Source organism: Balearica regulorum, chromosome 13, assembly GCF_011004875.1.
Source record: "Balearica regulorum gibbericeps isolate bBalReg1 chromosome 13, bBalReg1.pri, whole genome shotgun sequence".
In the NCBI taxonomy this organism is placed as follows: Eukaryota; Metazoa; Chordata; class Aves; order Gruiformes; family Gruidae; genus Balearica; species Balearica regulorum.
The window spans coordinates 10,756,325-10,781,174 of record NC_046196.1 but is presented as its reverse complement, the minus strand read 5'-3'; the positions used below and the strand labels follow the sequence as shown (position 1 = coordinate 10,781,174).

General features: G+C 42.0%; 1 protein-coding gene across 3 annotated transcripts in view; it reads right to left on the bottom strand.

Moving 5' to 3' along the window:
• Positions 1-1,491: 1,491 nt before the first annotated feature.
• Positions 1,492-24,850, bottom strand: part of WTIP (WT1 interacting protein) — an 85,084-nt gene continuing 61,725 nt past the window's right edge. For 2 of the 3 annotated variants that reach the window (XM_075765529.1, XM_075765531.1), the window contains 5 exons: positions 14,037-14,099; positions 11,542-11,672; positions 10,486-10,537; positions 8,559-8,627; positions 1,492-5,733 (listed from right to left, as the gene is read on the bottom strand). In XM_075765529.1, the coding sequence (XP_075621644.1) occupies positions 5,581-5,733; positions 8,559-8,627; positions 10,486-10,537; positions 11,542-11,672; positions 14,037-14,099 (468 nt within the window). In that variant the 3' untranslated portion in view covers positions 1,492-5,580. Of the gene's footprint in view, positions 5,734-8,558; positions 8,628-10,485; positions 10,538-11,541; positions 11,673-14,036; positions 14,100-20,080; positions 20,085-24,111; positions 24,200-24,850 lie in introns of all 3 variants that reach the window. The other variant, XM_075765532.1, reaches the window with a different exon arrangement.

The window sequence follows — 24,850 nt, the reverse complement described above, 5'->3', positions numbered from 1 at the left end:
AGCTTCCAGCTACACACTGCCCTGTGGTTCAGATGCTGTGCCAGGAAGCCCTATGACACTGGAGACTTCTGTGGTCTGCCCTCTGGGAGCTGGGCCCTGACTCACCCGCCTTCCTGCAGTGAATGTATGGTCATTTCCCAGTATGTGTTTCCTGCAAGGAGGCCCACGAGGGGCAGTTAGTATTTTTAAAAGAAGTACTCTGTTCTTTTTAACCAGGCTGTTTATGGGTTGGTATACATTTTTTGCTGTGTTAAGAGTATGTCCTAGAGCTTATGGACTACATTTGTGTCACCCACGTGGTGACACTTTGAGCTGCCCAGTCTTTGTGGGTGTTTTTTTTTTCTCCTTCAAGGAGGGTATGAATTGCTCATTTTGAATGCATTTTTAAAAATTATGAGAATGAGAAGATAGTATGTATGTGAAGGCCCTACAGAAGTGTGGTACATCTGTTTCAAAGCACAGCAATGCAGACTGTGTCCCTAAAACAATTGTGGCATTTGTAACTCTTTCCATTCTGGCTGTGCAAAAGAAAAATTTGCCAAAATAGCCAGTGTGCAAACTACCAGTAAGTTTCATTTCCAAATGTCAAGTCCTTTATCCGTTGCAAAGCCAGGGTGGCAGAGTTGCAGAGCAGGCCTCTTTTGGGGAGAGGGTGGCATCACACTGAAGTAGCAGCTTGCCAGTAGTTGGCTTCTGCGAGTCACTGGAAGAAAGAGCATCCACAAGGGTGGTAGACTGACCAGCTTCATGGTAAGGCAACCCACTGAATGTGAGGAAACCAGGAAGAAACTGATTCTTGTCTTTCCCCAGGCATCTGCTTTTGGCCACGGTTGGAGACCAGACACCAGCACCGATGAACCTTTTACCTGACAGATGGCTGCTCTTGCAGGACCACTGCATGTGGAAGGTAAATGTGACCCAGCTCCCACCTGCACCATGAAGCTGGAGACAAGAAAGTGGCAAAGAGCTTCAGAAAGGTAACATGCATTAAAAAAAGCATCTTTTCGATTCTATCAATCAGAGCTCTGGCCACAGTTTCTGAATTACTGTGACTTAGTTTGGGGAATTTTTCTCAATTTTTCTTGCCAAGGTGCGAGTGCTTAAAGCTATGCAAGTTCATAGCCCAGGCAAGTACTTCTTGTCTGCAACACTCTAAAACATAATGGGAGTCCTGAAAAGGAAGTGTTCCTTAATACTGACTGTCCTACATGTGAACTAGCCAGACTGGTTGAGGCTTAATTAAAAATTGCCAGAGTGGCTAAATTCTTTTCTAAGTGCAGCTGCAAAACGTTAGCTGTGGGCATATTTTAGACCTTAATTAGTAACACTTGCACTGGAGGACCAAAATCTTTTATGAATACAGCTGCAATCAATTAATATCAGTTAGGCATTTCTGTAGGCAATACAAGGATCTCCTGAAAATTGTTTTAGTGCCCACCTAGATTTAAAAAAAAAAAAAAACAAAATACTTATATGCAACAAACTACAACATCAAAGATAACTACAAAATGTCTTTATTGAAAAAAGCAGATTATAGCATCTAAGGTTAAATGAAACTTCTGACTTTAATATTAAATAACTTAGGATAAGAGCAAGTAGCTTCTTTAGATAAATAAATCTACATTTCCCAATTTTTTTTCTTCAACAATCAAGGGAATCAAACACTGAAACACAAAACCACAAGTAATTCTAAAGACTAAAAGACAGAAGCACATTGAAAGGTTTTACAAGGATATATACACAAAAATAGTTAAACTAATGTATATTTTCAGCATGTAAACTAGTTACATGATATACAAACTGGGAATTTATATATTTCCTACAAAATAAAAATCAACGTTGGTCCAAGTTCTTGGAAGAAAACTATATTCTTTTAAAGAAAATGAAAATATTTCTCAAATGAAAACTTAATTTAAGTCAAATTATATACTCTAGTTACGGCATTAGTTACAGGATGAATCACAAACTTTTAAACTTTTCTTGAAACACAAGAAAGCAGCTTTTGTCTCCTTTAGAGCTTTGGTTTACTTAACTACTCTGGAATTTCTGGTCTTAAAGAGCTCCTCTAACCATGTTTTCCTTTTGAAGCTCCACCTTACAAAACATATACACACATGTGCACACAAGTGAAAGGAAAAGGAAAGAAACCCAAACAAACCCTCTTTGAAAGCTCAATTATCTGAGTGCATTCTTTTGTTTTGTTTTGTTTTTAAATTACTATTTTGGTCCTTTCTTTGGAACATGTCCTCCAGTGCACGAGGGACTCTGAACTGCCTACTACAGCTCTGTGCTGTAGGGACTGTGTACAATTCCTTACCAAAATGGAAAGGTGTAGTTCCAATGCAAATGATAACTGTTGTTATTGTTTTAACGTTATGGAAATAGTCTGAAAGTACAGCAAAGGCTTCCGAAGAACAATCACATCGTAAAATGAACTCTAGAAAGCGTACATCTGTGTTGAACTGACTTAAGAACACTCCTTAAGAAAAACCATTAAAAGAAGCTTTCTCATTTAATTCTCCAGACAGGAGGTAAAAATGTGCAGAAACTGTCACTAGCACTAAAGAGTACAGCACATCATTATTTTAGATTTGCTTTTATTTTTCCCTTTGATTGAAAAAAGACCCTGGAAAATTTCACTCAAGCTCCAGGTTTTTTTGTACTAAATGCTGGAAAAGCAAAGCTGTACTTCATTATACAGTAACAGAACGCACCTGTCTGTAGAAAGTACTGGAACAACAACTGCTGCTTTCTGGTTTTAAACAACTTGCTTATTCTATATTGAAATATTACCTTTCAATATCTTTACCATGATGATACTTAACACAGTGGAACTGAGTACAGCTACAAGAAACTGTCAAATTAACATGTGAAATGAAATTAAATATTATTCTGTTTTACAGCACGACTGTTTTCAAACAAGAAGGAAAGGTATGGTTTATACATGTCAGTGTGCTGTCCCTTGAGAAGCATGTTGGAGTGGGACCTGAAACCTGCCAAGTGCTACGGAAGGTACTGCCAGAAGGCTGGGCTGAATGCGAGAGTAAGTCAGTCACCTCCCTCTCTGGCCACTGTGATATTGAAGGTTTTGCTTCTATACTGGTAGAGCAAAGCATTTTTCCAGTACAGCGAGTGCTGTTAGGGGATGACTTGTTCACAGGAACAGACCCAAACTTTCTCTGTGTATTTTAATGATTGTTTTCTTAATTTGGGTTCCTTAATGTATAGTGTAAAGACAAGCAGGTAAAAAAATGCCTCAAAGCTAAATGTGGTCCAAAGCAGCGTCCTTAAATGGAAAAAGTACTACATGGCAGCTGATGCTAAAAGTTTATCCTGAAGCGCCGATATCTTCCATGTTTGTAATAACCTTAAGGAATTGATCTAGTTGTACAATCCAATTTAAGACTTTTTTTTTCTCCCTTTTCCAGCATTTGCTGTTTGGGCAGAGGCACGTATACTTTCACTTCCTTCTGAGGCTGGGCTGGTGACTATGGACACAGAGGTAATGGTTGCAAATGCAGAAACTCTGTGTGTGTGTGTGTGTGTGTGTGTGTACCCAATGCCCTCTCTGTTGCAGGCCAGGCCTCTTAGGTCACACTGTAGAAATGGGGCACTAGTTGCACTGGAATTCCTTCAAAACATGGCTATCACATTAAATATGTTAACTATAAACTGATATATATTAATTAGAAAAATGTCATTTTAACGGCACATCTGATTTGCCAAGGAACATTCAGCAGGGCAGGTTAATTTAGGCCAATGGAAGTTTGGCAAAAGTTCAGGAAACATACCTTTTGTTCCTTGTTAACAGAAAAAAATAGTTCACAGGAATTTTTCCTGTCCCCACCCCTTCCCCCATAAGAAAATTCCAGACTACCAAAAAGTTAAGGGAGTTAATTATTCTACTTAGGAATTGGTGTCCATTGGATGCTCTTTATACTTTTCAAGAGCACCACAACTGGCTTTCAAAAAAATCAACGGAGCATAAAAACCTAAACTGTAATGCTGTTGCCAAATAAGTAATTTCATCAGTCTGCGTGTTGAATTTAATATGGGACCATTTCCAAGTGGATTGGTCAGATTCTCGATGTGTTGAGAACTGGCATGGAAATGTCCCAGTTTACATGCGGAGAATCTGGTCCGGTATTTCCACTTCCTCTGGAGCAGAATTTTATTTTATTGTAATTTTAGATACAGTTAAAGACAGCAATGATAGATTTATTTAAAATATAAATTCAGGAAGGCTGGATCAATTCTCATGAGAATGCAAGGAATTTTTTTTAAATGTACAGATGTGTGATTTGCATGTAAATCATCAACACATGGTAGAAAACAAACCATAAAAAAGATTCATCTAACTTCCTATATGGAAGACATATATTTCCCCAGAGCTCTGAGGTTACTGTAAAAGCTTATGCAAAACATGAGAGTGTGTACATTCTATGTACATCTAATACTTGTTATAAAATAGCAATGTTTTAATGGTTTGACTCTCTAAATTATTTTTGATAAACCGTACTTTGTTTTCCAATGAAGACAATCACCATAATCAGTTCAAAAGTACATCCAGAGAAGAACACAAAGCTGAAAAGATAATACAAACCCCATCGTCCCCCTCTTTTTTTAATAATGTATCAACATACAATCATAAAGCAGTTGGTAACAAATGAAGTCTTGTATAAAACAAGTAGTATAAAGACAAGCGTACCTTTGCAAAGAAAGGGGCTTTCCCTTTCTTTGTTTACCCTAGTAAACAAAAAACAGGTTTAAAAGAGGAATTGTTTAGTAAGTGCCAAATCATCAAGTTGATACAAATGCATTTTGGAACCATGGCTACACTTCTACAGGGCAAGCAATTACAAGGGTCGGTAACTTTCTGCAACTGTTATGACCCTGCATGTGCCAATCTTTTGGATATATTCCTCTGTAATGTGGTTTTTACGTGAGATGCTTTCCATATTTCTTGATTAACCTAAATAGTCTTTAGATGACTGTGAAACCTTGCAGGAGGGAAAGCTGGCCTGACGCTTCTTCACAAAAATGCCATAATTTAACCCTTGCTGAAAACTGTCTTTGCTAAAAAACACTTGTTTGCTTCCTATTCACTACTTCTGGGAATCTAAGTTTTAAAAAATGTGAGAGACTATTCTCTAAGACCAGAATTCAAGAAAACTAGCTAAAATGCTAGCATTTATCTTCTCAGGCTTGCTGCAGTGTGATAAGGTGCTAACTTTTGGAAATTAATTCTACACTCCTTACTTGGGCGAAATCTCTGCTGAAGGAAAGCAAGTAGGGAGGGCAGAACAGCCCTTTGTACCATTGTTTTTAGAATTGCTGCCATTTACAGTTACAGTTTAGTGGTGAATTATTTGTTCAAGTAGACGGTGCCTCAGTGAAAATGTCTAGATAAAAGAATGCATATGTACAAGATCAGAAAAGGACCCCTCACCTCTGATTTAAAAAATAAATAGCTGGTTTAGATGGTTATTACTGGAATCTCATCTTTAAAGGAACAGGAAAGTCATTTTTTTCGAGTTTTGTCTTCTCTTTCAAACGGCTTACTGGTAACGGAAATGTCTTTCAGAGTTCCGTGACATGCATTGGGTAGCTTGGAGGTGGATGTGATGGCAATTTAATATTGAGGCGCCTGATATGACAGCTGTGGCAGAGCAAGTGGCCCTCTAATGGGTAACAACGATGGCCTTCCTCATCATTGAGCTGCAAGCCACAATCCTAGAAGAAACACAAACATCCCAGATCAGTGAGTGATTCAGGTAGGTCATCTCACAACAACACTGATCTAATGCTGCATAACCCTGAAAGCTCCCTCCTGGGCCTCCAAAGGCAGCAACCTCAAGAGTTTTTGGTAGGTGGACTCTGACTCTCTCATACTATGCAAAATGACATCACTGAAATCTAACAGAACAGTCTATAGTAGTACCCAGCATTTTTTTCCCCATTGTTTCCCATTCTGTTCTCTTCCGCACCTACTAAATGTTGATGCAAATCAGACAAAAACAGGCCAAGGACTGACCCTGACACAACCCAGAAGAGGTTACAACAGAAAAGGAGCTAATTCTGCAATAGGCAGCGAGCAGGAAACGGGGGCGCGTAAGTAGAGAATGAGAGGAGTGGAGAAGATGGGGAGATGAGACATGGTTTACTTCCAAAGCAGGGCTACACTTTCTCTATTTTGGAATTAAAAACAAATTTAAAACTCCAAGGTCCATCTTTAGTGGAAACACGTTAGTACCTCTGGGATCAGCACAGAACTACAGGGACGACATGGGTGAACAACACTGGAGGAACAGATAAAAAGAAAAACAACAAACAATGATCCTGCCTGCTGACTATTATGTACACTACAATAGAGACAATCCTGGTTTTCAGTTGTCATCGTTATAATTTTGAGGACATTTGAAAGTCATGGCAGTTTTGTTCTTGGATTTGATGTTTCGAGGATGTTAAATACTTAAAAATTGTTGCTGTAATCAGTCCTGACAAACCAGAGATTCTGAGTATGTATCTATGCACTTAATAGAAAGCAACCCTCCCCCCCCCCCCCAACAAAACAAAGAAAACCAGAACAAATTGGGCATATAGGTCATTTTAGTATTGAAAAACTGATGCAAAGGTTTTGATTGGACACAAAGTATGATTTATTCAGGTTTCATAGCTCCAGTTAAAATCCTCAAATTTTACAATGCTGAAATAAGAATGAAAAATGGGTTTTAAAGTAAGCTTTAAAACTGGAGTGTTAGTTTAGGGGGGCTTTAATCAAAGCTTCTACCAATGTAGTTTTTCTGTGTGTTACTACACATTATATAGTAACTTGATAGTCCTTTATGTAAGCCTGAAAATTAAATTCCTCATTAGAATTTAACAATTTCAGATACCCTACAGATGTGCCAAGTGTTCATACCTTTTTCCCTCTCCAAAATTATATTCTTTTTCTGCAATAAGAAAGCCTGCCTTCGCAGTGGATTTCAGTTTCAGAATGGAGGTCCGTTGATCTGTAAACCATCTTACATGTCTCAGAAGTTAAGTGGTTGCACAAGAAAGAGATGATACAGAAAACCAGCAAAGTTTCCAAACTGACTACGGACTTTGCATGGCCACCAGGTGATGATGACATTAATGGTGTTTCAGAAGTGGCTGCATCAGAGCCTTTGCAAAAGTCTCCATGTGAATACCTCAAAATACTGGCACTAGCCTTTGTAGCAGTATTTGGAGACTGCAGTGACCAGTATGTACAGTTTGAGTGCTCCATTTGAGACCATTAGGCAGTCACTTACCCCTGTTAACACATGGCTAACCCCGATTTCTGTACATAAATGCACTCTGCCATTCTGGGCAGATGTGGAGGCAGCTTGATTTGCCTCAAACTGGAGGGAGAATGGGGAAATGAATAATGAAACAGAACTGCACATAAACCCCCATTGGGACATTCTAATATAAAGTCAATAGCCTGATAGAGAAGGGGAGGGAGCTGTCATCTTAGGTGAAGCCTGCACAAAGCAATAGATGGGGGAAAAAGGAGGGGGGAAGTACAGCTCTCCAAAATGCTGCTATTTCCTGTGCCAATATATCTTTAAAAATTAATAGAGAAGGACGGAGTATCAGGTATCTCTGTTGGAAGGAGACAGCTCAGCAGATGGGGGCTTCCTTACATTTAGGCATTTCAAGATGCCCCAAATGTTGTTATTTTCTCCCTCAAGCTCTCTGTAAAACCTTTTTGTGCAAAAGTGCACAGAAGATAGTATTGCTACATTTTTCCCTCTGGTACTAAGACAGTTAGGTAGCACAGTTAGGATCTGTGTGGATATTTGCATGTTATATCAGAGTGCCAAACCTACAGCAAAAGGGAGGTTTTGGGTTGATCCTAAAAGAAAGAGTTTGTTTCCTCCTCATGTTCCCAGATGGAGAGCTAAGACCGAACTCAGCTCTCCTCTCTGAAGCAAGAGCACTAATCCCACAAATTGATCTGCCCCAATAAATGTTTAGATGTTCTGCACAAAAAGAAACTACTCCCAAAAAAGTGACAGAAAGTCACTGCTATCCCTGACTCTTTCTAATAAAGAATCAATAGTCATCCAGCATGGAAAAAACAGAGATTCCCCTAGAAAAGCCTTCCACCCTCACAGGGTGAGGGTCCTTTCCTGTGCAGGCAATGTAAATTCAAGTCTCCTCAAATCAGAGCCACACAGGCTATTATCCAGAGATCAGGAAAAAGAGAACCAGCACCTACCCTTTGTTCTCTCCCCAACTCGCAGTATTGAGAAAATTCAACCCCACCAACCAAACCCAGCTTTTGAAGTTAATATACTGGGAAAAATAAAGAACTAATTTGGTACTGGAGATGGCAGCACCACTCGCAGCCCAGCTAGCACTCCTCCCTTTGCCTCCCTCCAGGAGCCATGGGGCAGAGCCCTACCTGCCCAGGCGTGCAAGACCCAGCAAGCACACCCTGGGGTGTGAGTCAGGCACCCACCAAGAGGCTGGTCGTTACTAGCAAAGCCAGGCCATGGGGTGGGCTGGCAGCGGCGCCTGATGTTTACCTCGCAGTGATAGCACTCCACATGGTAGTCTTTGTCCATGGATACCACCCGAATGGTCTCCTCGGAGCCCTGTTGGGGAAGCAGAGAGAAGGTAAGAGTGGGCTTATAATCAGTGTTTTCTCAATCTTCTTTCAGTGACCAACCTATTGTTTTGGAGAGCTGTTTCCCTGAGGGATCGTCTCTTCCTCACAGAGCTCTGACTGCTGAGGGTCTTGCTGCCTGCTGGCTTTGCTGTTTAACAGCAGCATGGGTGTCTGGCATATCTAAGCTGTAGCGGCCATTTGCGGAGTATAGCCAAAACTTCATCCTCAAGGGACAAATTAGTCTTGAAATCAAATAGTTTTCCAAGGGCACCCAGGATCTGAATGAATTACCAGCCAAAAGCTATGACCTGCTGACTGGATAACCTTTCCTTGTAGACATCCTGGCTTGAGTTTTCCAGGAGTTGTATTCCCCTCAAGCCATCTGCTGCACAGCTATTTTGCACATGCACATGTCACTGTATGTACCCCATAGGGATTTACATACCAGTCCAGCAGGTAATTATGTGCACAGGTCAAAACCTCAGCGCGAGGGTGGATGCAGCGAGTTGTGTAATTCCTGGCTGAGCCCCAGGCCCTGCAGAGCAGCCCGTACCCTTCTTGTAACCTCACAGACTCTTTCCCTGATCCACTCTGAAGCGTCTGAAGACAGAGCTCATTAAATATGTTGCCTTGCATTGTTTCCAGTTCCAGGTGTGGTTAGAGCATCAGATATGACGTAGACTATGTCTGAGAAGCTGTGGGCAAGTTAGTACCTGCGCTGCTAGACTTGAACTAACCTAAGAAACCTTCATGGGAAAGAACGTGGTGTCTATCCTGCTAGCCATCAGATGAGTCAGCAATAGGACTGCTTTTTTTTTTCCCCCTTTTCTTTTTTTTTTTTTTTTTTAAATAATTTTGTAAGACACAAATCCAGTGATATTTACATAGGGGTTTTGTCCTCACATTCCATCAGCAGGACAAGCAGTTCTGGCTTAGCCTTTATAAAGGTTTTTAGTTATGTGAGACCTGGCCATTTAACAGAAATAATAATGACAGAGAGTAACATGCAGAGCGATGGAGGTGGGCATGCTGAGAGGCTGTAGCCACAGGCTTTATTGGGGCACAGCAGCTTATAGGATGCAAGCCCTGGCTCTATAAATATAACAAGAGGAAAAGGAAGAAGGCGCTGAGGCCCTTCCTTACAAATGAGCGGGTCAGCAACCTCAGCAATGGCAACTCAGAGGGTCCTGCACCCACCACAGTATGAGGAAGCACCACTGTGGGCAGGCAGAAAAAGGGTGTCTTAATGCGTAAGTCTTATCGTGCTAACTATGCTGTCAGGATGGGCTGAGGTTGCAAGCAGGTCATTCATTTGGCCTCCCTTTTGGCCACCTTTTCTACTTCCTTTTCCACCCCTTTATGCACTTTCATTACATTGCCACCCCAGGACGACACACTGTGTGGCCTTTTCACAGGGTCAGGGTAACCCTCAGCTGTCTTTTCAAGTTTGGGCATCTTAACAGATCCACATCAGAAATGCAAATGTAGCAGACAAGGAAAATTGCTACTTGAGCTAGTGGGAAATTCTAAAAATAAACAGGGCTTTACTTCTTGGGTTGTTGTTGGAGTCCCAGTCAGGGCTTTCAATTAAATGAGATTTATAACAACATAATTAAGACCTGGAAAGCACCCTAAAGACACAAAGTATTATGCTGCATAAGTAGTATGACTATTACAACCTCTGGAAATGTTTGGGAATGACATTACTGCTGAACTGTATTTAGTTTAGTATCTGACACAGTATAAATTCTAGAAGAGGGAGGAAAAGCATCTAATGTGTTTTTAGAAATGTTCATATGCCAACAGCTGTTTTCTCTAAAGAGTCAGTGCATGTTAACATGTACCTGTGCTGGTAGGATCGGCTGGTTACAGGAAGCGCATTTTGGTGCAAAAACCCTAGGGTGCAAGAAAAAAAGTGTTCAAATCACATTTAAAGCTTCTTCAAAAAGTAGAACTGAGAGCACTATTCTAACTATGCCTTGTTTTTAGCAAAATGTAGAGCCACAGGATTTGAAACACCTCTAAATGTTTGATGATATTCAGGGAAAAGGAGACTTGGAAGAGGCTGATCTACCCCAGCTTTATTGCTTAGGTCTTCCTGACCCATAGACATAGTGCAAAGCAGCTCCTGCCTTGGGGCCTATCACCATCTGACGTCAGGAAGACATAACCATGCTAAATAGGAGAGGGGCTGATTGTGGCTAGGAGCTACTTAAATCAAATACATCAACTGGTCTTATCCACAGCTGCATTTTACGACAATCACTGGGCCAACATTCACTCTATCCTTGTAACACGGTCAACTTGGTACCAATAGGGTTGAGTTCAGAGCAATTTACGCTTGCTGCATAAGCCGAGTTACTGGTTAACTGGAGGTAAGAGCATTCATGTTGCCTTTGAGTAGGAGCAGAAAGGAGTCCAAAAACAATCACTTAAACTACAAAACTTTGTCAGGCGAGGCTAAAATCATTCTAACATTAGCTGCTAATTACGTGTCTGCTGTCCAGTCTAGGTAAACCTAACTTAAATTCGCCAGAATCATCACTACCAGAACGTCGACTCTTAGAAACAGCCAGCAGAACCTACCATCACTTCCAGAACTAGCTTGATCTAATTACGTCTTTCAGGACTTTCACTATTAGAGAAAGCCACCAGAGAAGCACATCCTCTGACACAGCTTGACTTTCAACCTCCCCTGACCACTGCATGCCACAATGGGCCCATGAAGCAACCTTTAATGTAACTTCAAAATACTTTACAAATGCAACATGTGAGAGCAGCACTTAAGGGACATCCGAACAAATAGGAATGACCCTTTTTATCTGCTACAAGGCTTAGAACTCTACCAATAATTTAACTACTATAATTTTTCCAAGCACGCAATGGATTTGTGTACTTACGTATGGTAGTCTTTGACACAGTAAATATTGTTCTCCACATCTACAGTGAAGGGGACTCCATCCAAACACTCGTTACACACCACACAGCGGAAGCAGCCAGGATGGTATGACTTTCCAAGGGCCTGTAAGATCTTAAGAGGCAAACAGCAAAATAAGTGGATGCATGATTACATGAGATCCCCCCCCATATGCTGCTGTGTCTGATTCTTAATACTGACAGTGAAAAAAAGCACTTCAGGATGAAATTACCACTCTGCATATCTGTCAGCAAGGGGCCTTGTAAAACAATCAACTTGCTTATTTCAGTGGATTCCCAGTATAGAGAGAACTGTGAAAATCAAGCTAATGCCTATCAGTCTTAGCTCTGCAGGGCCAACACTGCCAACAGAAACTAAAAATGGCTTCAGAGACCTCTTGTTGGAAAATCTGTTGCAGCCAAACACAAGTTACCAGGATACGGAGTTAATTCATGAAATTTAACAGGCAGAATCCAAACCTGTCATTACTCAAACTTTAAAATAACAAATCAAGCAAATAGATAGGTGTCCCTTTATTAATTAAGAACCCTAATCCACCACAGTTACTGACTGGTTATCACTCAGTCATAGGGGCCCATTGGTTTCTGTTAGAATTCCAGCTGTATCCATGTATCCTGGCTTTTCCCATGCTGACCTTCCGCATCACATTTTAAAGGTTTCAAGGAGAGGCCTGATGCAGTCAGAGCTACACCACTACAGAACAGCTCCCCTCCTTCCTGGCATCCTTCTGTGTAACGCTCAGTGTGGCACTGGGACATCAAGGAGGACGCACCAAGCCCATGAAGAGTGAGACATGGTACCATCTTCAGGCAGCTCTCAACAGGTTATAGCACCAATTGCATACATTCCAGGTATAAGAAATACTTTGAAAGGTAATTTAAAAAGTATCTATCTGCTAGCATCAGCGCTCAGCTTAGAGTTGCTAATAAGCCAGAGATGAAAAATCTGCACAGGCCAAGCTCTCATGGCCTCGTAGATGATTCTATGAATAAAGATTAAGTCAACAGGAAATAAGAAGTGGCACATAGGAAAAATGAAAAAAAGTAAATTTATTTTAACCTTTTTTTCACCTCTAATGAAGCCCTATAGCTTTCCATTCAGTGAGTGGCATCAGACTCCATTTGCAAGCCTGTTCCTAGCCAGAAACAACTCATCTCTGTGCGTGTGTTGCTATCTGAGCACTACGTAACACACAGGCTGGCATGGTTGTGCAGCCACCCCTTTCCAGAGAGCAACTGCTAATTCAACTGCACTTTCAGCCTTGAACAGCTTCAGCTGCACCCAGGCCTGTGGGGCTGCAGCTCTCTGCTCCTCCGCTGTGCACGGGCACCACCACTGTGCAGGCACGCTTGTCTGTGCGCTCCCAGCAAAGACCATAAAGGAATTAACCAAATAAGACTGCTTAATTCCTGGAGCTCCCTTTTGTCAGAGCACACTTGCTGATGAGAGAAAGGCAGACGAGCACCTGCCAAGCTTCCAGCTACTGAGCTCCACCAACAAGATATTATGGACTCTTGCCTGGGATTCTGCAATTAAGGGCCAGCTCAAAGCATGCAAGTTGGGATACCCCTCCCCCTCCCAGCATGACACAACTCTAGAAATTTGCTCTTGGGCTGAACCGAACAATATCCTTGTCCAACCAGTGGTGCCAGGATCTGAGCCAGAATCCTCATTAATGAAGTCTCCGTTCCAGCTCCTACTGAACCTCTGTGTTTGCAACGCAATAGCTACTTCTGTTAGGCATACTGAGGTTCATACACATTTTAAAGCAAGCAGAAAATATGTGCAACGTGCAAGCCACTTCATTTTGTTTGGGCATTTCTGCTTAGGAAGAACAGACTAAATTCTTCCTACTTTCACCCACTGAAACGATACCAGCAGTATCTGGCCCAACCCACAGCCCTTTGATACTTTTATTGTAAAAGTAACTGTGACTACTGGCTCCCTACAAATCCCAGTGGCAATAATACTTTTTAACTGACATGGAGCAAGTGGCAGAAGGTAAATAAAGCAAGTCACAGAGCAGGCAACAAACCTCACGACTACTGATAATGTCCCTCTCCTCTTCAGCCCAGATTCCATCCCCTTGACAGAGCTCTTGCTATTCTGCTGTCTTACAGAGCATAGCCTTTGGTTTCCTTTACCATGTTCTCATACAAAGCTGTGCTGTATTTTTTCCCCCTTTAGTATTAAAATTCTGTTTATCTTTTTGTTTTTAAACTGGCATGTGGCTGAACAACAGCGTCCCATAAGAAAAGCAGCCCAACTTACTGTACTTAATAGCAATAAAGCATGAAGGTATTTTTGTTTATTTCCTGCCTCAGTTTCAAAAATTACCTTGACAGCAGTGAAGACACAGTGATATCTGACTAGGGAAGAAGCACAATGTCTCACAGTGCAGTACCCCAAGTACATGAAAAGCAAGCTACCCCACGGTTAGGAATTTAGGTCTCTTACCATTTCCATTATGAGGTGTCCACAAACAAAGCACTTGTCCGCTGTTTGCTGAAAACCTGAATACTGTTGAAATGACAGAAAAGAAAGGATTATTAGTAGCCACTCCTCTAGCTGCAGAAATACCTCCTAAGTGAACACTGCGCTATTTTCCAGCCTGTGCTGTATATGACAGCAAACTACACAATAGGTTTGGGAGACACTGACTCAGAAGCCTTCGCTCTGCACGTGCAGCATGCTCAGATGCCAGCTTGGCCTTCTGATCCACTGCAAGATTTCCATTGACATTTCCAATGTAACATTATTATTTTAAGTTTGATTTTTATTTTTCAGGCCTATTTGGCGTTTGGTGTGCTGGAATTAGCTTGAATTCACTCTTTTGGTTATTGCTGTTGGGGAAGTAAATAACATAGGACTTACCTCCCAACCCTTGCGTAAATTAGTCACCAGATGCTTACCGACCTCAGCTTTTGGACCTACATTTCACTCCGTGCTATATGCAGGCTAGAAAAATGAAGACAGCTGCCTCGTAGATACCAAGGTTTTTATTGAGGGAAGAGTCTAGAAGTCCATTTGTAGGAGCCTGGGCTCCCTGCACAATGTGAGCAACAGTAAGGTACCTCATAAAGATGATACAAACCCCAACCGTCAGCCCATGCTTCAGCCCGCAGTGGGAAACGGGAAGGCCGGGCCAGCCTGGCAGCAAGAGCCCTCTCGGGTTCAGTGCCAGGGCCACAGCAGTGGGGACCAAAGCTCTGTGTTCCCTGCCTGAGTGTTTTTGACAACTTTGTACTTGCCTCCCCAAAGCAGATCCTGTTTCAGATGCCAAAGTCTGTCTTTAGCCCTGTGTGTAGAGGTACACAAAAAATATCAAGGTTATCAGGCCAGACGACTGACCTACCAAACAACTACCCTACAGGCAAGAGGCATTTGCCTGAAGAACTCCAGCCATGTAATTTTGAAACTGGTATTTGCAGTGGCTGAACTTTACCCTCACCCACTGCAGTCCCATATAAGCAAAGTGCTGCGTGTGCACTCTTTCCTGCCAGAGGGAAGGGGTGCCCAGTTATTTGTACGGTATTGCACAGTGATGCTTATTTCAGCAATTAAAGTTGTAGCAAAGCTTACCTGAAATGTACTTTAGTTGCATAAGGGATATAAGATAAAAGGGAACGAGGAGGATGCGTGTAAACTGGACTCTTCTCCCAGAGCACAGGTTAATTGACTCAGGCATCTAATGCATCCTCAGAGCCTCAGCCCAACAGAGCTTACGGCTTGCTCCATTCCCCCCTTGATTTAGTGGGGATTAACCGTCCCCTCACTTCAAAAGCCAGTGGTTCCCAGCCTAGAGCTGCCATATGTTTTCCTTTTTACTGGTGTGAGGAGATTGCACGTTATTTCAGATCAGTAGGCTGGAGACAAAATTATTGTTGCCATGCAACAAAGTGATCATGAAGGAAAAGGTGTCGCAGACACTTTGACAGGCCCAGAAGGTCAGTAAATGATGGTATGGCAGGCGTCACAGCTCCAAATTTACTACGCACTAAGGAACACAGCTCATGCAATCTTAAGAAACTTTGAAACTTCATCAAAAGAGACCAGGGTGTTCGGGAACAAAAACACAGGCAGGCAGTCCTAGCTGGCTGTTTCTGCAGGATACTGGTTTTCTGCTTTCTTCTTCTTCTTACTGATGCAGAAAAAAGGCCTCACTGCTTGGGACGCTTCTTGGCTGCACTGTATCTGAGTAGCCATCTGGCTAGACTATTTCCTAAGGTTGCGAACTCGAGGGTTACTGGAAACAGGTGGGTAGGTCCTAGTGGCGCAGACAGCAGAGGATTAACAGTAGTACAAACCCAGCTAATTCTAAAATCCTGCTGGAATGAATTTACCAGTACCATCTGGCTGTCATTCGATAAGGAATGCAAAGGAGCATTTACCCAGCTATTGATTAAGAGGGAACATTATTCTCCAGGAACAGAATGGCATAGTGGTCAGATTAATGTCATTTATTGCTAACTAGATTGTCATAAATTACACTGTTTGTCAGAAAGAAAGGTTTTGCTGACACAAAAATCACTCTTTATATGACTAACCCTATTAAATTAAAACCATGATTTGTTTTTAACAAGAGAATTGTTATTTGTCAAACACATCCAGAACTGGATTACCCAATTAAGACTTTGCAAAATGGCAGTAAGTCTAATAGCAGTGATAAAATATTTCACGGGCTTGGGGAGCTGTCCTTTACCACTACACACTGTGATCTCTTCTGACCACCGTATCAATCCCAGACAAACTGGAGACCTGATTCAGTGAGATCAGTGTTTCAGATGCAGCTCTGCTTGTGTTTTAAATCTATCTGGGCTGGAAAAGAGTTACAGTCTCAGATCCCAGCAGCATTGTTCTCTACATGATGGTAGTACTGTGAACACTGCTGTTTAAAGGTAAACTAAATTATTTTCTCTACATTTTTGTAGCTCATGTGTCAACTTCTCCTTTGCAGTGTTTGTTCTTAACTTGCAGATTTCAAACAGGGCTGTTGTGCTGTTTTCAATTTAGAAGCAGAGCTTACCAACGATGTCCTAAAATGGGCAACCTCTGTCTTTGAAGCACTTGATTATTACTAACCTTCACAAATCTCGTGTGTGCAATGAGAGAGAAATTGTGACTTGCTCCACACTGCAGACAAGGCAGAATGGCTTCTTTATTATCTCTGAACACACCCCAGAGCCTCCCCGATGACGGGTTCCCAGCGTGGCTAGGTGGGAGAAGCAAGCACTGGTCCCCAGAGCTTATGAACTAGGTAACTGCAAGAGAAGAGGAGGTTGTGTTCTACAGACTTGTAGCCTCTTTTATTACTGCCATAGCTGGAGAGAAGGAAAGAACTTTTGCGCACTCTAGCTCTCCCTCACAACCTGGAGACGTGAAAAACAGATTGAGGCGGAACAGTGAAGTAATACAGGCTGATAGGCAAGACCCTAGTGGAGAAGCCAAATGACAGCTATGTTTCCTGTACACATGGTATTTCGTACATAATTTCATTCGGGATGTAAGCAGTACTGGGCTCAGTTCTAGCCTTACTCTATATGTTTCTTATGTGCCAGGTTTTTGGTCTTTTTTAAAATATTCTGTTGGCAGACCAGTAAGATGATGTAAATACAGACTGATCTCAAGCTAGACGGAAACATTCAGAAATCTACAGACAGTCTGTACCCAGGAAAAAGAAGAAGTGTAACTTTGAACTTTCCCAAATATTCATTATAGATGTTCATTAAGCATGTATAAAAACACTGAAAGAAGTTGTTATAACAAGAACAGCTCTGAAATTCAAAGCTGAAAATGAAGTGTTACCCTTTACTGTCACTTCTGTGACTTAGCAGTAAGATGCGAGTTACCAGGATGCAAAGAAAACAAGTGCATGTTGAAGAGCTGGTATATTATTTTTCCCGATTTCTTAGTTTGGTCCCAACTGTTTTCTCCCATATTTACCTTATTCTTAACTTCTCTCCCACGACAATAAAATCTCACTTTATGTGCATGAATCAAGACTTTGTAATCAAGCTCACCAATGATACTTACATAAAATAAGACTCTGGGAAACTAAATAAACCTTGAGAAATATGTTAATTATGTTAGAATAGAAGAGTAAAAATAAAGTACAAGACTTGGCTGGCTGAACTTTTCTTTTGTTTGCTGTCCACTATACTTTGATTATCAAACAGGCAAAAAAATCTCTAATGATTCTGTCCAAGAGTCTTTGTTTCAATGTAAGAGGAAAACAAGTCCCCTTCTGTCCTCAATATTTAGGCCTGTTAGTGTCCTTCTGTGATAATCTTGGAGTTTATAACTCTTCTGTCTAATGTGCAATATATCCAAAAGAAATTAACAATGAATTTTGAGCATATAATGAACAATTATGCATGGAGGATAATCCCACCAAGTACTATGAGAAACAATTTTTCCTGTCTGCCCTCAGTCCTGTAACCAATCTTGGGTGTCTACCCAGGGTCTTTTAAAGTTTGATGTTCTCATCATTATTTTCAAAAGCAAAAATATTCAAAAAACAGCATGCCTGAAAAAGGCTTCAGGACCCAAAGTTTCTACCTTAGGCAATGTCAGATCTTTGAAAAGACATGTCGCTGCTTCTCCTTTGCATGCCTAGCCGTGCCCAAGGAGAGGCTGATGCACTTCCCTGCTGTTATGCACTCAACAAAACAAAACCTTCCTCCTGGAAACAGACCCTGGAATCTCATTCAGGCCCATTTTCTTCTTTGATGAGGATCTTCAAAACCTGCTAAAGGTTTGTGCAAGCAGATCGAGTGGGTTACATTTCAGTAGGTGTGGCAGTTGCTGCCCCGGTAATGGTATGAAGCCGTAAAAACTACAATTCACCATTACAGCACTCCACAGTCACTGAATGCGATTGCTCAGCCTGGACTTGAGATTCCTACTCTTTTATGCTTTAAGGGCTTTTGAGAGGGATGATCAGGAGTTTTTGCCAAACTGCTTCAGGCATTTAATTCTGAAAACTAATTTCTGAATTGGGTGCTATGCTAATAATGTATTCCAACCCCAGGCTGCCTGTAATCCCTCACAGACTCTCTTCTCCTTGGTTTCCCATTAGCAGAGCATCTGTCTTCTCACTGCTTTATTGTTTGCTCTCTGCATGGGACCCTTAGTACATGGGACACAACAATGCAAGAAATTCATGGGATCACGTTAAGAGAGGGAGAGAATATCAAATTTGGTTTCATGCAGATGGGGTTTTGTTGTTGTTGGGTTTTTACACACATATTTAAATGCAGTGATTAAACTGAACTGAACAAAATGGGGCCTTCTCAGGCTCAAAGATACGGGAGCCTCATGGCAGGTGGCAGAGATTAAACTAAAGGAAAATAGTCCAGAACTTCACTCTTCATCTTGCTGAAACCCTTTCATATGTCCTGTTCCTTCACCCTGTCTTGCTGCCAGTGAGGAAACACTACTGCAGCAGCTTATCTCAGTTCTGCATTTCCACTTTGTTATGTTTGAAGGACACGGGTAGGGCAAGGAAGGACTTCACGTTCTGCACAGAGGTAACAGTTGGTCTGGCTATGCACAAAACTCTGCCAAAAGTCAGGAATTCAGCTGGTAGCTAACTTTGCCTTAGCAGTCAGGCATTTTATAGCCCCTGAAAAGGAATAGCCATTTACTTCCTAGAGAGCCTACAGAGACCCATGTGTAAGCACTCACCAAGGCTACTTTCTATCTGATTAAGAGCCAATAATGATTTTCTTACCTAGATTTCCCTTAAACTCTTGTGGAAGCTTTGCAGTGACAATGATCAAGAAAAAAGCCCGAAGCAACAACTTTAACTCTGCATATCATACACCCCAATTCTATTAACTTGATTCACATTGTACAGCGCTATACTCTTGCTGTGGGTTATTTATTGTCACTGCTATCATCTATTATGTACACTGTGAAAGAAACTGTCTACATTAGAACATATCTTCCTGGAAAAAAAAAATACCTGGATTGTATTCAAAACAGTTGTTGAAAGATTTCAATTCAAAACATAACAGCAACTAATACCAACGTTTACTACAGAAGTGGAAACATCACTTTCTCACATGTTTTTTTTCCCAACTCTCCCATAGAAAAAAATTAATGCTGTCTGCTTACGAGTGTTTGGCAGGAGTTACACATAATTAGAAAGAGCTCCAGTTCTTTTAAGTGTGCTTCAGTTATTGTAATTTACTTTTCAATGTAATATTATGAAAAATGGGATAATCTGTTTGGATCACCATCTCAAGAGGAAATAGGGGAGCGACTATCTGGCATGAAACCAATTGGACTTTGTAACACACTCTTAACAACATTCCACTAGCAAATGTAAAATACAGGATAGTTGCAAAAGCTAGTCCATAGCGATACACCTCAGAAAAACCCCATCTTTGTCTTTTCTTGTCTATTTTGTCACGGCCCAGAGAGTGATTCCTGTGACCCATTTAGCAATCTGTAACCCAGTTCAGGAAACTCTGAGCATCCTTCTAGTGAATACAGACCTTACTCACACATTGACATTTCATCACATTATGTTTATCTACATTATCACCTGGGTCTAGGTACTGCCTGCGTATTGCTAGTCTATAAACGTGAGAGCTTCTTCTGGACTCCAGTTGGTCTCCTATTTGAAAACACCAATTTTCTTCAATTAGCAGACCTGCAGTTTGCCATGCCATGCAGTGCTTGCAGCATTCACCCTGAGTTTCTCAGCCTTGGTGCCAAAGTTTTTATACGGGCCCTAGCTTTAAAGAGTCGTCCTCTGGGGTGAATTCCTGGGAGAAAATCCAGACCCCTCTGAAGTCAACGGGACTTCTGCCACCAGCTTCAGTGGACTTGTAACTTCTTGATATGGGATACAGCACTACAGTATTGTGTTGCAATGAGAGGTGAATGCAAACTGCCAGCTCTACACACTTCATGCTGATTCACACTGAAGTCCAAAGTGCAGAGGCCAATCAATACTTGACTATCCCTAAATACATTGAAATTTGAATTTTAAGTCCATCTTTAGGTTTGATGCAACACTTCAATTCAGAATACCCCGATTGATCATTATTACTGTCAAATTCTTTTATAAAATAAAACCAGGAACACTGGCATACTACAAACTTAGGAAAAGCTAAGGAAGGAAAGTATTCAAAATTTTTTGGCAGGGAGGGGCTGGAGTGAGACACACACAAGTAACAACATGAACTTCACTCCCTCATATGCCGATTACAGTAACAAGCTATAATCTGTTTGTGTTTGTTTTCAGTGACAGTATTTGGGACCACAGCAACGCTTGGCATTCATGCTGCCTCTGGAACCTGAAAGCACCTCCTGTCCCAACCTAGAGCCATGAGTGCCTTGAAAAGGCTCACAGACTTCCTTACATGTTTCTCTACACAGGAATATTGCAGCAAATCCCTTTCCGAGCTTTGATTCCATCATTCTGTTAAACATCAATAAACACCCATGTCTGTCTGTTCTCTGACTGGAGTGTGCATTTTAATAGCAAGTCTCCTAAATACAACATCCTCACAATTATCTAGAACTCCCTTTGCTCTGTGATTCCCATTAGATATGAAATGGACACAAGCTGCAACTTTAATCATTTACCTTTTCAACCGAGTCTATTTTTTCAGAGAGCGCCTCACTTAGCAGCAGTGGGCTCTCTGACTAATGCACTAGTCCCAGTCCTCACCTCCCTAGGGGGAATCTCCAAACATTTATACTTGCTGAGACGGAAAATCAAACCTCTGACTCCAGCTGACACCAGCTTCCATTACACTAAATAAAAACTATCTTCTTAGGGCCCCAGCAAGTGGGATGGGCCATTTCCCACACTGCCAGGCTTGGAAAACAGCATGTGCACAAACTGAGAAGAATAGCCTCGTTAGTATTAGTATTTACATTGCAGCCATGCCCAGGGGCCCAAATTAGGGTAAGGTTCTTGTGTTTGGTGCTACAGGAGATGAAGGTGCAAGCCCTGCTCTCATGAACTACTGATCACCCAGCTAGTGCTCCATTGATATCCTATCCCTTTCCCCCACCAAAGGCTGATTACTTCCATTTGTCACCTCCCTACCAGTCTTGCACACCCAGATCCTTTCACATTTTTAAAATTATTGAGAGTTTTACAGTTGTGGATGTAAGACAAGGCCCTGAATGTTCTCTCTGTACCTGACTTTTGCATTGCAGTGGCCAGCTGCTGAGCAGAGGCTACAGCTGTAGCAAGGAGGAGTGTGTCCTGAGCAGGTACCAGTCACTGGTGTAGGGGAGAGAGGATCAGGAAGCCCCGTAGACTGGATGGAGAGGAGAAGGAAGAGTTGAGAGGCAGCCTGCAGGGTTGCAAGGCACAGCTCTGCTGGGGCTGTGGGCTGCTTGCCCTCCTTAGGCCACAGCCTTAGCCCCTGCCTGGAGGGAACGAGGTCAGGGCAAGGAGCCACAGAGGCACCAGCACGCAACCATGGCAGGGGCTGGGAGGGGCAGAAAGGGGATGCCCACAGGCCCCCTGCAGCCTTGCAACAAGTGAAATCTCTATGGTTGGCATGTGCAAGACGAAGTTTTTAGAGCCTTTCTTTTATTCATGGGCAAAGTGACAAATCTTCCTCCAGTCTTACTGAAATGGATGAACAACTTTAGATGAAACTTTCAACAACTAATCACAGCAAAGTTTGCCAGAGGCAAAAACCTGGTGTGAAGAAGTTCAGCCCAACTAATTAAATTTGGCAAAGTTATAAGACAGTGACTGAGATAATCTTAAAAGGGGAAGTTTTGGATGACCTTAATGCTATGCGCTGCAGCTCACGGTGTCTGTAGTAGGTTATTTCCAGACCATCTGAGTGTCTTCCAGTAGTGCATTAAGCAATGTAACTAACATCTGTCACGAGGTTCATTTTCCCTCTCATCTCCTCCCTAGAGGGAAATTCTCTCATTTCTTAACCTCTGCTGGACCCCCACTCAATAATGTTCATTACCTCAAGAGAAAAAGGAAAAACCTATCAAAAAGAAAAAAAAAAAAAAGAGAGAGAGAGATAATAGATCTAAGATTCAGGCTGCTTTGGTGACATTTTTAAAGTCTTTTTTGCCAGGAAAAACAGTAATTTCTTTTAAATTTCTTTACATGATATTTAAGCATTGAAAAGGAAAGACAAATTAAAATTATTGAGCTATTTTTCCTTCACCCATGATTATGTGGCAATTTATCAACAAAATGGAACAAGAACATCTGACTGGGATTATTTATTATACAGTAAGGCATTTATTTTTTGTTCACTTCACTAGGAACAGTGTCCCTGTTATGGCTAGTTAGCCATCTGTGTCCTGAGAGCTTTCGGGGAAGGATTAAACTGTCATTTGTTTTATTTCCTTTCATGAAATAACTATCCTAACAGGGCTGAGGCAAGACTTAGATATTGCTGAACTTGCTACCTTAAGGTGGCATGAAAATGAGTAACTGGGTCTTCCCTGGAGTTAAAGCAAAGCAATGAGAAGTCTGGGGTTTTGATCTTTTTACTTCTTACACTCAGTAACATGCAATATCACTACTGAAGTGCTCCTACTGGAAACTGCACAGATTAGGCAATCTCTACGCCATGATTAGGCAGAAATGGAATCATCTGTGTGTTTGGGTTTTTAAAAATCTTATTCATTCACTACACTTAGCCAATATGGCTTGAGTTTAAGCACTGAGACAATTTGCAGCTAATCAGGGCTGGAAGCAGGAGGCTGACAAAAATAAAGAGGAGGTATGCCATGTCCTCCAGGTGGTAAGGCTTTACCAGCCCTCACCCATCGATTTGCAACCCCACACCAAGAAGGCCAGCACCATTCTTGCGAGGATGACTGCGGCATGTGGCATCCCTTCCCCATCTACAGCTCCACAAGTGGGTCAAAATTCTAGTGCTTCTTCCCTGGAAAGAATGAGCAAAATAAGCCGCCTGATTCAGAGAAAGATAATCTGTGCCCTCAGTAAGAGCAAACATGTGGGAAAACTATTTGCTAGAAGAATGTACCTTGCGGCTGTTGCCAAAGGTTTTGATGGGTGTATCTGTGCTTTAGATAGCTTTATGGCTGTGCAGTGGAAATTGCTCATAATAAATGATAACATCTACATTTGTCCAGGAACACCTTTTGTCCAGAAATCAAAAGTACTTTTCAAAGAAAGGGCCAGATTTTTGAATGCTTGATGCTAGTAGCTCCTCATGTCCCACTTTTACGGACCCATTTTTTGGAAACAACTTGGTAGCCAAAGCTCTCTGGCATTCGCTATGCTTTAAGTGACAACCGAGCTCTCTCAAAAAAACGAGACCCACACAGCATTTCATCACTGAAGTGCAACTGCCTATGGGGTGGAAGAGACACACCCCTGGAGTGGCTGGCACCAGCCTGTGCTGAACCTCGAAAGGGACAGTTTAGCCAAGGAGTGTAAGCCCTGCTCTTGTAACAGCTGCCAAACATTTATAAGAATCAGGATCAGATAATGGCTTCTCTCAAGGTCTTGGCTTCAAGGACCATATATAATACTGCAGTGAATTCCATGTATCACCTTTGATAGAAAGAGCTGATCTGTCTTGAGTGAATGGGAGTTAAAGAACCAAGATTCACATATGAGCCATCAACTACAGCTTTGGAGACTGTGCCGGCAGGAGCCATTCTGACCCAGAAAACAGCACTATCGCAGGAGAATTAAATACCAACACCTACAGCATGTTAAACATTTCTAACAGTTACAACAAGAAGAAACCCATAGATAATATCCATACTTCCCTATAATTTCCTACATTGACTGGTTCACAGCAAGAACCAGTTCAGCTTTTCTGCCCACTGTTGTTCATGTGCTATTTACTGCAGTCCCAGAGTGGGACTTACTGCGGTTCCTGTGTCTTGCCTGGACCGGCCCACAGGACATCCCAGTAAGATGCCAGGGATGACGGTAAAGAAGCACTGGCAGCAAATTCCTGGCATGCATAGAGGTAGCAGTGGGGATGGACAGACCTCGGCAGTAATGACAGCCCTCAGCTCCGCCCAGTGCTGCCTGTTGAGGGCAGGAAGGGGATGGGCTCTCTTCCAGGTAGCAGGGAGGCTTCAGCCCACTACCACCCCTGCTCCCCGTTTGCATTACATTTGCAAGTCAGCTGCTTCCCAGACGAGGGTCTCATTCAGACCACTGCTGCTCTGGCGGGACTGTGAGCAATGAAACATTGACTCCTCATATCTGTCCCTGGGAATACATGGAAAGATCATCCTGCTGTTGCATGCCTAACCATGTACACACAGGCCTCTCC